The sequence below is a fragment of the Typopeltis vanoorti genome, chromosome 8 (genome assembly GCF_054136105.1).
Source record: "Typopeltis vanoorti isolate ZY-2024b chromosome 8, IOZ_Tvanoo_1.0, whole genome shotgun sequence".
In the NCBI taxonomy this organism is placed as follows: Eukaryota; Metazoa; Arthropoda; class Arachnida; order Uropygi; family Thelyphonidae; genus Typopeltis; species Typopeltis vanoorti.
The window spans coordinates 150,145,814-150,157,934 of record NC_143556.1 but is presented as its reverse complement, the minus strand read 5'-3'; the positions used below and the strand labels follow the sequence as shown (position 1 = coordinate 150,157,934).

At 35.0% G+C, this 12,121-nt stretch overlaps 1 protein-coding gene across 3 annotated transcripts in view; it reads right to left on the bottom strand.

Annotated features, from left to right (window-relative positions):
- Positions 1–5,238: 5,238 nt before the first annotated feature.
- The window catches only part of jet (F-box and leucine rich repeat protein jetlag), a 70,705-nt gene continuing 63,822 nt past the window's right edge, over positions 5,239–12,121 (bottom strand). For 2 of the 3 annotated variants that reach the window (XM_090397010.1, XM_090397009.1), the window contains exon 4: positions 5,239–6,066. In XM_090397010.1, the coding sequence (XP_090253136.1) occupies positions 5,898–6,066 (169 nt within the window). In that variant the 3' untranslated portion in view covers positions 5,239–5,897. The remainder of the gene's footprint in view (positions 6,067–12,121) is intronic. The other variant, XR_016548699.1, reaches the window with a different exon arrangement.

Sequence of the window (12,121 nt, the reverse complement as noted above, 5' to 3'; positions counted from 1 at the left end):
CTTACAAACTTCTGAAAAGGTCATACAGAATTTCAGAACATGAAATTTTTGATTTTATGGAGGGTGGGGAAAGGACACAAGGACATCCATGAAAGTTGAAAATGAATGCTGTCAAGAAAGGGGGTTAGAGCTAGATTTTTTTTTTCTCAAAGAGTAGCACGAATGAAGTCAAGAACAGGTGTGACAGCTAGTGCAAATGGTATGACATATTATTATTGGTATGACTTAATGGTATGCTTATATTAATAATATAAGCGAGTTAATAAAACATCTTTTTATAAAGTAGTCTATTTGGTGTTGTTAATACCATTAAAAATATCATGAATGCTGTCCAATCAATGTTGTGATAATTAAAATCACCCATGATTAGTCATTTTTCACCCATCATGTTTATTATGTAATGCATTTCATCATTATTAGCAAGTAATCTGATATGTTTGTAACAACACCCTACTACGTATTTGATCTTGTTAGGACTTCACCTCAAACCAGATGGCTTTGAACCCACTGTCACATGGAAATCTGCTACGAGCATTGCAGTCATAGTTTGCTGCCCAAATAGACTAAAATCATCCAATATCATTAGCAGCACACTCATCCTCTCCCATCTTGTCGATCCTTCTTAAAAATACTATACTCTTTACACTCGACAGCAGTTAGTATATCTGCCTCTGATAGCTAGACCTTTGTTTCTGATATTCCTGGCATTCATGTACAGACATAAGTTACATTCATGCTTCCACGTGTACCCCCTTCTGTAGTCTGTATGATCCAGTGGACAACTTGCATACTTATCTAATGCCTTACTTGTGCTAACATTCTTATCGAGTCCAAATCAGATTAGCAGAATTATTCTGTCCTTAATCATTTCCATGATAATGCACACCGCTATCAATGCAGAACTCTTTCATACAGATTCTCACCATTTCTCCTATCATAATCTAGATTCCTTGAATCTCTGTGTTAGGTCTCATATCAGTTAATAATTTTCCTAGACTAGTGATACCAACACATTCAAGTGTAGACTGTCTCTCTTACACAAATTTCTTCTTCCCTCAAAGCTACTCCACACATCCAAATACTTTCTACACAGGCTATACATCAGATCGTTTGCCATCACAGCCCTTCTTAATTCTGCATTTTCATATCTAGATAAAAAAAAAGGGGGGCTTAAGGGTCAAAGCTGTATAACTGAGAGGAGACCTCCACACAGCCTTTAAAGGAATGCGGAGAACCGACCAGGGCTTCTGACCTAATGTCCAATCCTCACCTTCTCGTGGTGCACCCTGTTGGGTATCTGCTTTGATACTGAACGAACGAGGATGACCTGGCAATTTGGGATTTAGCCGACCAATTTGTATTCTTATTGGTTAAACCAAAATAAAAAAATGATGGTACAAAATGACAAAATTTCATGCCGGCTGGAGCGTCGCCCGGTTAAACAAGGCCCCCATTGTTTTCGCCAGGGAACTAGGGCGAACAGCGAAAAGTCAGCTACTAGAACAAATCTGAAAACAAACTCCAACTCAACATCACCAGAGTTAAAGATCGGTACTATCAACGTAAGAAGCCTGAATGGCAAAGAAATGGAGCTAGCTGAGGAATTAGATAAGTACCAGATCGACATAATAGGGGTGACTGAAACAAAAAAGACCAAAACTGGCGAGATCTTTCTGAGCAATAAATACAAAATGTTATATTCAGGCAATGACAATCAAGGAAAAGAAGGAGTAGCCATAGTATTCAACACAAAATACGAGGCTAATCTTCTTGAATGGCAGTCAGTCTCAAGTAGAGTAATGTGGACAAATATGAGAATGGGGAACTGGACAATGAGACTTATTTGTGCCTATGGTCCCACAGAAGGTTCTACTAAGGTAGAAGTGGAGGAATTTTTTGAGGCTTTAGAGAAAGCAACTGACAAATGAAAAAGGAAAAGTTGGTCCTTGTTGGGGATCTAAATATCAGAGTAGAAAATGATTGTGAGACATACAAAAATATTTTGGGAAAATTTGGAGAAAAGAGCAAAGCTAATAATAATGGTAAATATCTGTTGGATTTCTGCTCAGGACATGGACTGGTTATTACTAACACCATGTTCCAACATAAAAATGTGCACAAATTCACATGGAGAGAAGAGGCTAGGAATAAGAAAAGTCTCATTGACTATGTTATTGTTGATAGTGATGTTTTCTCCCTGGTGCAGGACACCAGAGTGTACAGAGGATTTGAAATTGGAAGTGATCACTATTTAGTCTTGAGCAGGATAAAATCGAATTTCATATTGAAAAGAATAACATGTAAGAAAGTTTTAAAGCGAATAAAAGTTGAGCAGCTCTCAGATGTGAACTGTAGACTAAAATACAGAAAGATTATTGAAAAGAAAATGAAAGAGTTTGAGAACAGGAATCAAACCTTGAAGATTCAGTGGCAAACTCTGAAGAAAACATTAATTGATTCTGCCAGAGAGGCATGTGGTGAGGTTGTGTGCAAGGATAAAAAAATCAGAACTCCCTGGTGGACACAGGAAGTTAAAGAGGCAGTGAAGGAAAAGAAGAAAGCGTATGAAAAGTTCCTGGCAAATAAGTCGGCTTTTACTCTTACAGAATACAGAGACAAATGTAAGAAAGCTAAACAGTGTGTAAAACTAGCTAAACAAAAGTCATGGTAGGACTTTGGCAAGAATATAGAAAATAAATATCAAGAAGGTGGCAAAAATGTTCTGGAGGTTGTTGAAGAAGCTTAGGAATGGAGGAAAGAGTGCCGTAAAAGGAGTTAGTGATGAAAAAGGTGACATGGAAACAGGAGAAAAAGATATCCTTGAAGTATGGAGTAATTACTTTGAAAAACTGCTAAATGAAACAAGCAGTGATGACAGCACAGTGATAAAAAACACTGACCAGGCATGCAGTCAGGAATACATATCCATACTTGAAGTGGAAAAGGTCATCGAAGGCTTGAAATGTGGAAAGGCAGCAGGAGTAGATGATTTTCGACCAGAAATGCTGAAGTATGGTGGTATAAAAGTCTTACATTGGCTGCACTGCATAGTTCAGAAAGCCTGGACAGAGGGACGAATTCACGATGATTGGAGTAGAGCTCTCATAGTACCCATATATAAAAAGGGAAATAAAACTGAATGTGAGAATTACAGAGGTATTTCCCTTCTGAGTGTTCCTGGCAAGATCTATGCAAGTATACTTGAGAAACGGTTGAAAAGAATTGTGGAAGAAAAGCTTGGTGAAGAACAAGCTGGATTCAGGCCAAATAGAGGCTGTCAGGATCAGATCTTCACTTTACGACAAATAGTCGAGAAAGCATGGGAATATAACAAAGATCTGTATTTAAGTTTAGTCGATTTGGAAAAGGCATATGACAAGGTGCCAAGAGAGAAGCTATTCAATATGCTGCAGTTATATGGCGTCAATGGGGCATTATATCAAGCAATACTTAGTCTTTATTTGAGTTGTGAGTCAGCAGTTAGAATTGAAGGAAGTACAGGAAGATGGTTTAATGTTAAATCTGGTGTGAGACAAGGATGTACATTATCCCGTCTGTTATTCATTATCTATATGGATCACATTATGAAGGAAAGTGGTATTAAACCTGATATCAAAATTGGAGATGTTAATCTCAGCTCTTTGCTTTATGCGGATGATGTCATACTTCTAAATAAATCCACTACAAGTCTGCAAGATTCTCTGACTAAATTGAATAACTGTTGTAATAGATATGGTATGAAGGTCAGCAATAAAAAGACAAAGACAATGAAAATAGGCAGAATCATTGAAAATGTCAACTGTGTTGTGAATGGAGAACCTGTGGAACAAGTAAAACATTTCAGCTACTTAGGTACGATTTTTACTGAAGATGGTAAATTAAATATAGAAATAGACAACAGAATCAGCAAAGCTGGTATGGTGGTAAATCAATTGAATAAATTCATATGGAATAAGAGAGAAATTAGTCGGAACACTAAATTAGTTGTATACAAGACAGTGTTCAAACCAGTTTTAACTTATGGATCTGAGAGCTGGGTCAGAAGTAAAACACTTGACCAAAGACTAGAGACCGCAGATATGAGAGTCCTGAGAAAGATTAGAGGTGTGAACAGATGGCATCAATGGCAATATCATATTAAAAATGAGGATATTAGGAAAGAACTTGACATTGTCAGCATCCAGGAATGCATTAGCAGAGCTAATCTCAGGTGGTATGGTCACTTAAATAGAATGGGAGAGGAAAGATTAGCAAAACAAGTGTTCTCTGCCAGGTTGGCAGGAAAACGACCCAGAGGAAGACCAAGATATAGGTGGATTGATACGGTACAAAGTGCCTTAGACGATAGAAATATAAGATCTGATAATGTTGGAGTCTTGACAGGTAACAGACTGATTTGGAGGAAAATTGTAGATAGGAAATTAATAATGATGTAATTTTTTTTATGTAGTACTGTCATATCCTGTACACCCCTTGAGGGTACATGGCAGGAATTTGATGATGATGATGATGATGAGATAAAAAAAAAAAATGCTGCTTTCACTTTCTGAATCTTCACCTTTACTTATTCCAATAGTCCTTTCATATCCTCTCTCATACTGTATTTATCACCAGACATATCATTTGTTCCTACCAGAACTACCATTCTCTTTTACTTTTTCTGCTTTTCAATTACATTTGTTAAATTTCTGGTTTTAGAACCTGGAAAACCTTGAAGTAGTCCTATCATTTGTTCCTACCAGAACTACCATCTCTTTTACTTTTTCTGCTTTTCAATTACATTTTGTTAAATTTCTGATTTTAGAACCTGGAAAACAAAGTAGTCACATGGTCATCGATTGTATTTTTATGAGTGAATTTCCATACCATATAATATTCTTCTTTTTTTTTTTTTTTTTTATAATCGATTTTACCTACTTGAGTATTGTTATGTGAAATCTTACATGATTCAGTGCTTTCTTGTTTCTCCTTTTGCTGCTTACGCTTGTCCTTCCGACGGCTGTCTAATATTTCCTTTAGTCTAGATATTTTCAACATTAATTTATACTCAATATCCTCATTAGTTTCTGAAATGGTTATTCCATTCAATGGGACAAACTACCTTATTAACAATTTTACTTATTAACAATTTACTAGTCTTTGTTGTTGTTGTTGCAAGGTTTTGCCAACATTTTATGGTACCACTTTAATATTAGAGTATTCCAACAAAATATCAGAAAATATATCAAAAACTGTAAATATGCACAAATCAGCAGTAATATATTATAAAAACTAATTATTCCAAGAAAATAACACAATAAAATAGAACTCAAAACTATTAGCATTCTATGTGTGAGAAGAGCTAATCTAAGATATGGCCAATTAAACAGACTGGAAGAAGTAACACATTACATAAATGCAAAATTCTTATTGGAGCATATACATAACAGTACATTTCAGAATGTAGATTGCATACAATCAGGAGTTTGAATTCGTTTGCTGGAGTCTGGAAAAGATATGTGAGATTACAGAGGAATTTACCTGAAATGAAGGATGGATAGGGAAAGACATATGAACTAAGGTCATGTTAAATTGTTAGGACATTAAAAATGAATTTCTAACAGGCTAAATTTAGTATTTAAAATAAGTATATATATTTTTAAATTTTGTCTTTGCAAGCTAATCCCATTCCATCTTATTCCATGCATTAGGCTCAATAACCAATCAAAAGGCTGTTTTTTAAGAGACAATATACTCAAAGAGTAAGGTGAAGTTCCCATAAGAAATAAATATATATTTTCTGTGATCAGTTTTCATTAATGATGTGACCTTGTGTAAAAACAAATATAAAATAATCTGAAAAGTGAAAAATTAATTTACAGACTTAAAACTTAAGAGGTCAACTTCATAAGTGAAAATCATATTTGTAAACGTATCCTTTGAATTGAAATCCTGTTATAAGGATAATGATCTTGTGGCCGATCAATATATATCCTTAATCGTAGCATGGCTAAACTGGCTTCAGTTACGTCACGGCAATCTTCAACTTTAAGGGATTTAAGCTTCTTGCAGTATTCTCCAACTAATCTGCAAGTAAATTTACACAGATAATCATGAGAGCAAACAGTAGCATTATTATTGAAATGATATTTAACAGATAACATTTTTTAAGAACACTTAACTCTCGAGGGTGTTAAGAGATGCATTAAGCTGTTTTTTTTTGTTTTTTTTTTCAATCAATACAGCAAAATTAACTCAAGTATTACTAGAACAATTACTATCCTTTATTAAAATCTCTGGGCATGTTGTTCCAAGCATCAGCAATATTATCCTTGATGAACATGACATTTTAGCAAGTTTTGATGTAGTTAATTTGTTTACCAATGTTCCTACTGATGATACAATCAACTGCTACAAGACAAATTCTCTAAGAAGGTTATGGTACTCCTCAAACAATGTATTTAATCTGGATACTTCAAATATAAAAATACAATATACAAAGAGAACTCTGGTCCCCATGGCCAGTCAAGTACTCTTTTGCCAGTTTTAGCAAATCTTTATATGGAAGCATTCAACAACAAGGCCCTAGAAGAATACCATCATAAACCAAGATTATGGAAAAGGTATGTTGATAATATATATTCTTAGTCTGTAACCATGGACTACCTTCACTTCATCTTTTTCATCAGTACCTGAATCACCAACACTCTAACATAAAATTCACCCATGAATTAGAACATAATGGTTAACTCCCATTTCTATACCTTCTATTAACTAAGGAATTGTGTAAATTAAAAGTCTTTATATTCTGAAAGCCTACACATACTGACAGGTATCTACATGTCTCGTTCCATCATTATAGACAATTGGGTATTATTTCCATACTAGGAGCAAGAGCCTGTCAATCATCACTAACAAAGATGAAGTAGCCAAAGAACTTCAACATTTAAGAAACACTTTCCTTCAAAATGGTTATAATGACCACATTATCTGCAGACTACTCAACCAACATGAGACCAGAGAAATTTCTAACGGGAAAAAAAAAAAAAAAAAAAAAAAAAAAAAAAAAAAAAAACACGCAGAAGATTCATCACTCTTCCATATATTAGTTCTACTTCCATAAAACTAGCAAAAATACTTTAAGGAATATAAAATCAAAGTAATATTTATTCCTTTTATCAAGATGAGATCACTACTGTGATCCGCAAACCCTCAACACAGCCCACTTCATTATCTATATGGTTATCAGCTATGGTGCAACTGCTGGTCATCTTAATATGGACAGACAGAAAAATCAATTGAACAATGCATTGAAGAATACATTCAAGATATTGGATACCATAAACCTCAAGCTTTGTCATCACATGTGCTCTCTCTCTCTTCAGCTGGCCCACAAGATGTTGGAAGATTTTTTTTCCCACTTGGTTAAACTATAATAAATTTAATTTAATCCAAGTGTAAGCAAACAAAGTTTGTGCCTGAAGTATCTTCAGGACTGAGGCAACTTGTGGTAAAGGTGGACCAAGCTCTCATCACATCTCCTTGCAGACATGTATAATGCTATTCATTAAGGGAAGGGCCACTACCCAGACCAGTTTCGACCTTTATCGAGGTCTCGTCAGTGGGAGCCAGACCCAGAGGTGGTGATACCAACTTTGTTTGTTTACACTTGGATAAAGGATTAAACTAAATTTATTATAGTCTAACCAAGTGGGAAAAAACCTCCAACATCTATCTCTAAACCCAGAGTAATTTAATAATAAGGTGAGACACCTTTAGGCAACTCATATAGGTAAATATGACTTCTCTATTGCTTCCACCTTGGTATCATCACCTCTGGATCTGGCTCCCACTGACAAGACCTCAATAAAGGTCGAAACCGGTCTGGGTAGTGGCCCTTCCCTTAATGCATAGCATTACATGTCTTCAAGGAGATGTGCTTTGCATTATGGGAGATAGTAAGACAAGATGTGATGAGAGCTTGGTCCACCTTTACCACAAGTTGCCTCAGTCCTGAAAATACTTCAGGTGCAAACTTTGTTTGCTGACACTTGATTAAACTAAATTTATTATGGCCCACAAGATGCTTCACAAATGAGAAGTTTTATGGGATAAATTGGAACTATTACACAGTTGAAACGAGACAACAGAGAGAAAAATTTGGGAGTCTTTGGAAACGGCATTACATTCTAAACATCTAAATATTAACCCAAGTATTAACTTGGGTCAGTACATCCTAGTTTTCATTAGCAAAACAGGTTCACATGAATGTGTAAACACGAACAACATTCTGAACAATTAGAAATATTACATCAGTGTCTTCTATAACTGAATAACAGCTGACACCTCTGTTAGTCCTTATTGTTTTGTCTACTAGTTTGTATGTTTACACCTGAAGAATTCCTGTGCAATTAGAATGAAACGTCGTGTTCTCAATTAAAATAAATATCATAATTTCATTCTGGTGTTCTGTCTTTAGTCATATATATATATATATATATATATATATATATATATATATATATATAAATAAAATAAAATGAGGATCTAAAAACCTTTGGCCAACATGTTGAAGAGGTTAGGACATAACACATTAGCATTACTCACAGAATATTGAGGATTTAAGGGGGAAATTATTTTTGAATGGCATTATTACTAATAGTCTGATCTATTCTATATCTTAAAGGCAACTGTTTACATTGTCATCATTCTTCATTCATCTGATTCTGGCATTAAATGGTTTAGACATGACTGACTTCCACCTAAGATATATTCCAAGCTGTTCCCTAAACAAGCAGCATTCCTCTGTTTTGCAGAGGAATGCTGCTTCTTTAGGGAACAGATGTACCCTGTAAAAACAAGTTTTAAAGTTATGAAAATCCATATAATTTCTCAATTCACGTATTTCAATGTAATATCAAGTATGCAATAAATGAGATTATGCTCAAACTTATACAAAAGTTTGAGAGCATCATCATCATCAATTACCTGCCATGTACCCTCAAGGGGTGTACAGGATATGATAGTACTACATGAAAAAAATTCAATAAATGAATAATCATTCAATAATTATTCAATAACTATTAATTAATGAATAAAACAATTAGCAAAATAAAATAATGTGCCATCTTATACAAAAATGAAACTTTTTCAATGGATTTGTCATTGATGCCTGTCTGGTTTTATTTTAAATTCGATAGGAAAGATATCTTATCCCTTTAATCATCAGAACGATATTCCTTTTAAATTAACAACTGTTCTTACTTATCTCTTACAGATTAAAATCAGAATGTGCTTATATGTATTAACATAACCACACAGCTATGCTTCTAATAAATTTTTGAATAAACCACTATTATCACAAATGAAGTAACCTTTAAAAAGATGGGCAGGCACCTATATTTAGCAAGTCACAGAAAATTAACACTGGATGACTGGTACTAATTAAATAACACTTTAACAGTTGCTTTATTTCTATTTTTCATATGGCTGAAAAAAATATATACAATATAGGTGTGCCTAAGGGTCAAAGCTGTATAACTGAGAGATCTCCACACAGCCTTTAAAAGGAATGCAGAGAACTGACCAGGACTTCTGACCTAATGTCCTCACATTGTCATGGTGCACCTTGTTAGTTATCTACCTAGATACTGAACGAACAAGGATGGGCTGGCAATTTTGGATTTAGCCAACCAAAGTATATTCTTATTGACTTAAACCACAACAAAATGATGGAACAACTTAACAGAATTTCATGAGAGTTGGGTCATTGCCCAGTTAAACAAGGCCCCTGTTGTTTTCACCAGGGAACCAGGCAAACAGCGAAAAGTCAGCTACTGGAAAAAATCCTAACACACACACACACACACACACACACACACACACACACACACACACACACACACACACCACAACTCTACATCAGATTTCAAGATCAGTACTATCAACATAAGAAGCCTGAATGGCAAAGAAATGAAGCCAGCTGAGGAATTACATAAGAACCAGATCGACATAAAAGTGGTGACAAACAAAAAAAGACAAAAACTGGTGAGATCTTTCTGAGCAAAAAATACAAAATGTTATATTCAGGAAATGACAATCAAGGAAAAGGAATAGCCATATTATTCAACACTAAATACGAGGCTAATCTTCTTGAATGGCAGGCAATTTCAAGCAGAGTAATGTGGGAAAATATCAGAATAGGAAACTGGACAATGAGACTTATTTGTGCCTATGGTCCCACAGAAGGTTCTACTAAGGTAGCAGTGGGGGAATTTTTTGAAGCTTTACAGAAAGCAAATGACACAACGAAAAATGAAAAGTTGGTCATTGTCGGGGATCTAATTAACACAGTAGGAAATGATTGTCAGACATGCAAAAATATTTTGGGAAAATTGGAGAAAAGAGCAAAGCTAATAATAATGGCAAATACCTGTTGGATTTCTGCTCAGGACATGGAATGTTTATTACTAACACAATGTTCCAACATAAATATGTGCACAAATTCACACGGAGAGAAGACACAAGTAATAAAAAAAGTCTCATTGACTATGTTATTGTTGATAGTGATGCTTTCTCCCTGGTGCAGGACACCAGAGTGTACAGAGGATTTGAAATTGGAAGTGATAACCATTTAATTTTGAGCAGGATAAAATTGAATTTCAAATTGAAAATAGGAACATGTAAGTTTTATCATCATCAAATTCCTCCCATGTACCCTCAAGGGGTGTACAGGATATGATAGTACTACATGAAAAAATTACATCATTATTAATTTCCTATCTGCAATTTTCCTCCAAATCAGTCTGTTACTTGTCAACACTCCAACATTATCAGATCTTATATTTCTATCATCTAAAGCACTTTGTACCGTATCAATCCACCTACAGCTTGATCTTCCTCTGAGTCGTTTTGCTGCCAACCTGGCAGAGAACACTTGTTTTGCTAATCTTTCTTCGCCCATTTTGTTTAAGTGACCATACCACCTGAGATTAGCTCTGCTAACGCATTCCTGGATGCTGACAATGTCAAGTTCTTTCCTAATATCCTCGTTTTTAATATGATACTGTCATTGATGCCATCTGTTCAAGCCTATAATCTTTCTCAGGACTCTCATATCTGTGGTCTCTAGTCTTTGGTCAAGTGTTTTACTTCTGACCCAGCTCTCAGATCCATAAGTTAAAATTGGTTTGAACACTGTCTTGTATATAGCTAATTTAGTGTTCTGACTAATTTCTCTCTTATTCCATGTGAATTTATTCAAATGACTTCCCACCATACCAGCTTTGCTGATTCTGTTGTCTATTTCTATATTTAATTTACCATCTTCAGTAAAAATCGTGCCTAAATAGCTGAAATGTTTTACTTGTTCCACAGGTTCTCCATTCACAACACAGTTGACATTTTCAATGATTCTACCTATTTTCATTGTCTTTGTCTTTTTATTGCTGACCTTCATACCATATCTATTACAACAGCTATTCAATTAAGTCAGAGAATCTTGCAGACTTGTAGCGGATTTATTTAGAAGTATAACATCATCCGCATAAAGCAAATAGCTGACATTAACATCTCCAATTTTGATATCATGTTTAATACCACTTTCCTTCATAATGTGATCCATATAGATAATGAATAACAGAGGGGATAATGTACATCCTTGTCTCACACCAGATTTAACATTAAACCATCTTCCTGTACTTCCTTCAATTCTAACTGCTGACTTACAACTCAAATAAAGACTAAGTATTGCTTGATATAATGCCCCATTGACGCCATATAACTGCAGCATATTGAATAGCTTCTCTCTTGGCACCTTGTCATATGCCTTTTCCAGATCGACAAAACTTAAATACAGATCTTTGTTATATTCCCATGCTTTCTCGATTATTTGTCGTAAAGTGAAGATCTGATCCTGACAGCCTCTATTTGGCCTGAATCCAGCTTGTTCTTCACCAAGCTTTTCTTCCACAATTCTTCTCAACCGTTTCTCAAGTACACTTGCATAGATCTTGCCAGGAACACTCAGTAGGGAAATACCTCTGTAATTTTCACATTCAGTTTTATTTCCCTTTTTATATATGGGTACTATGAGAGCTCTACTCCAATCATCGGGAATTCGTCCCTCTGTCCAGGCTTTCTG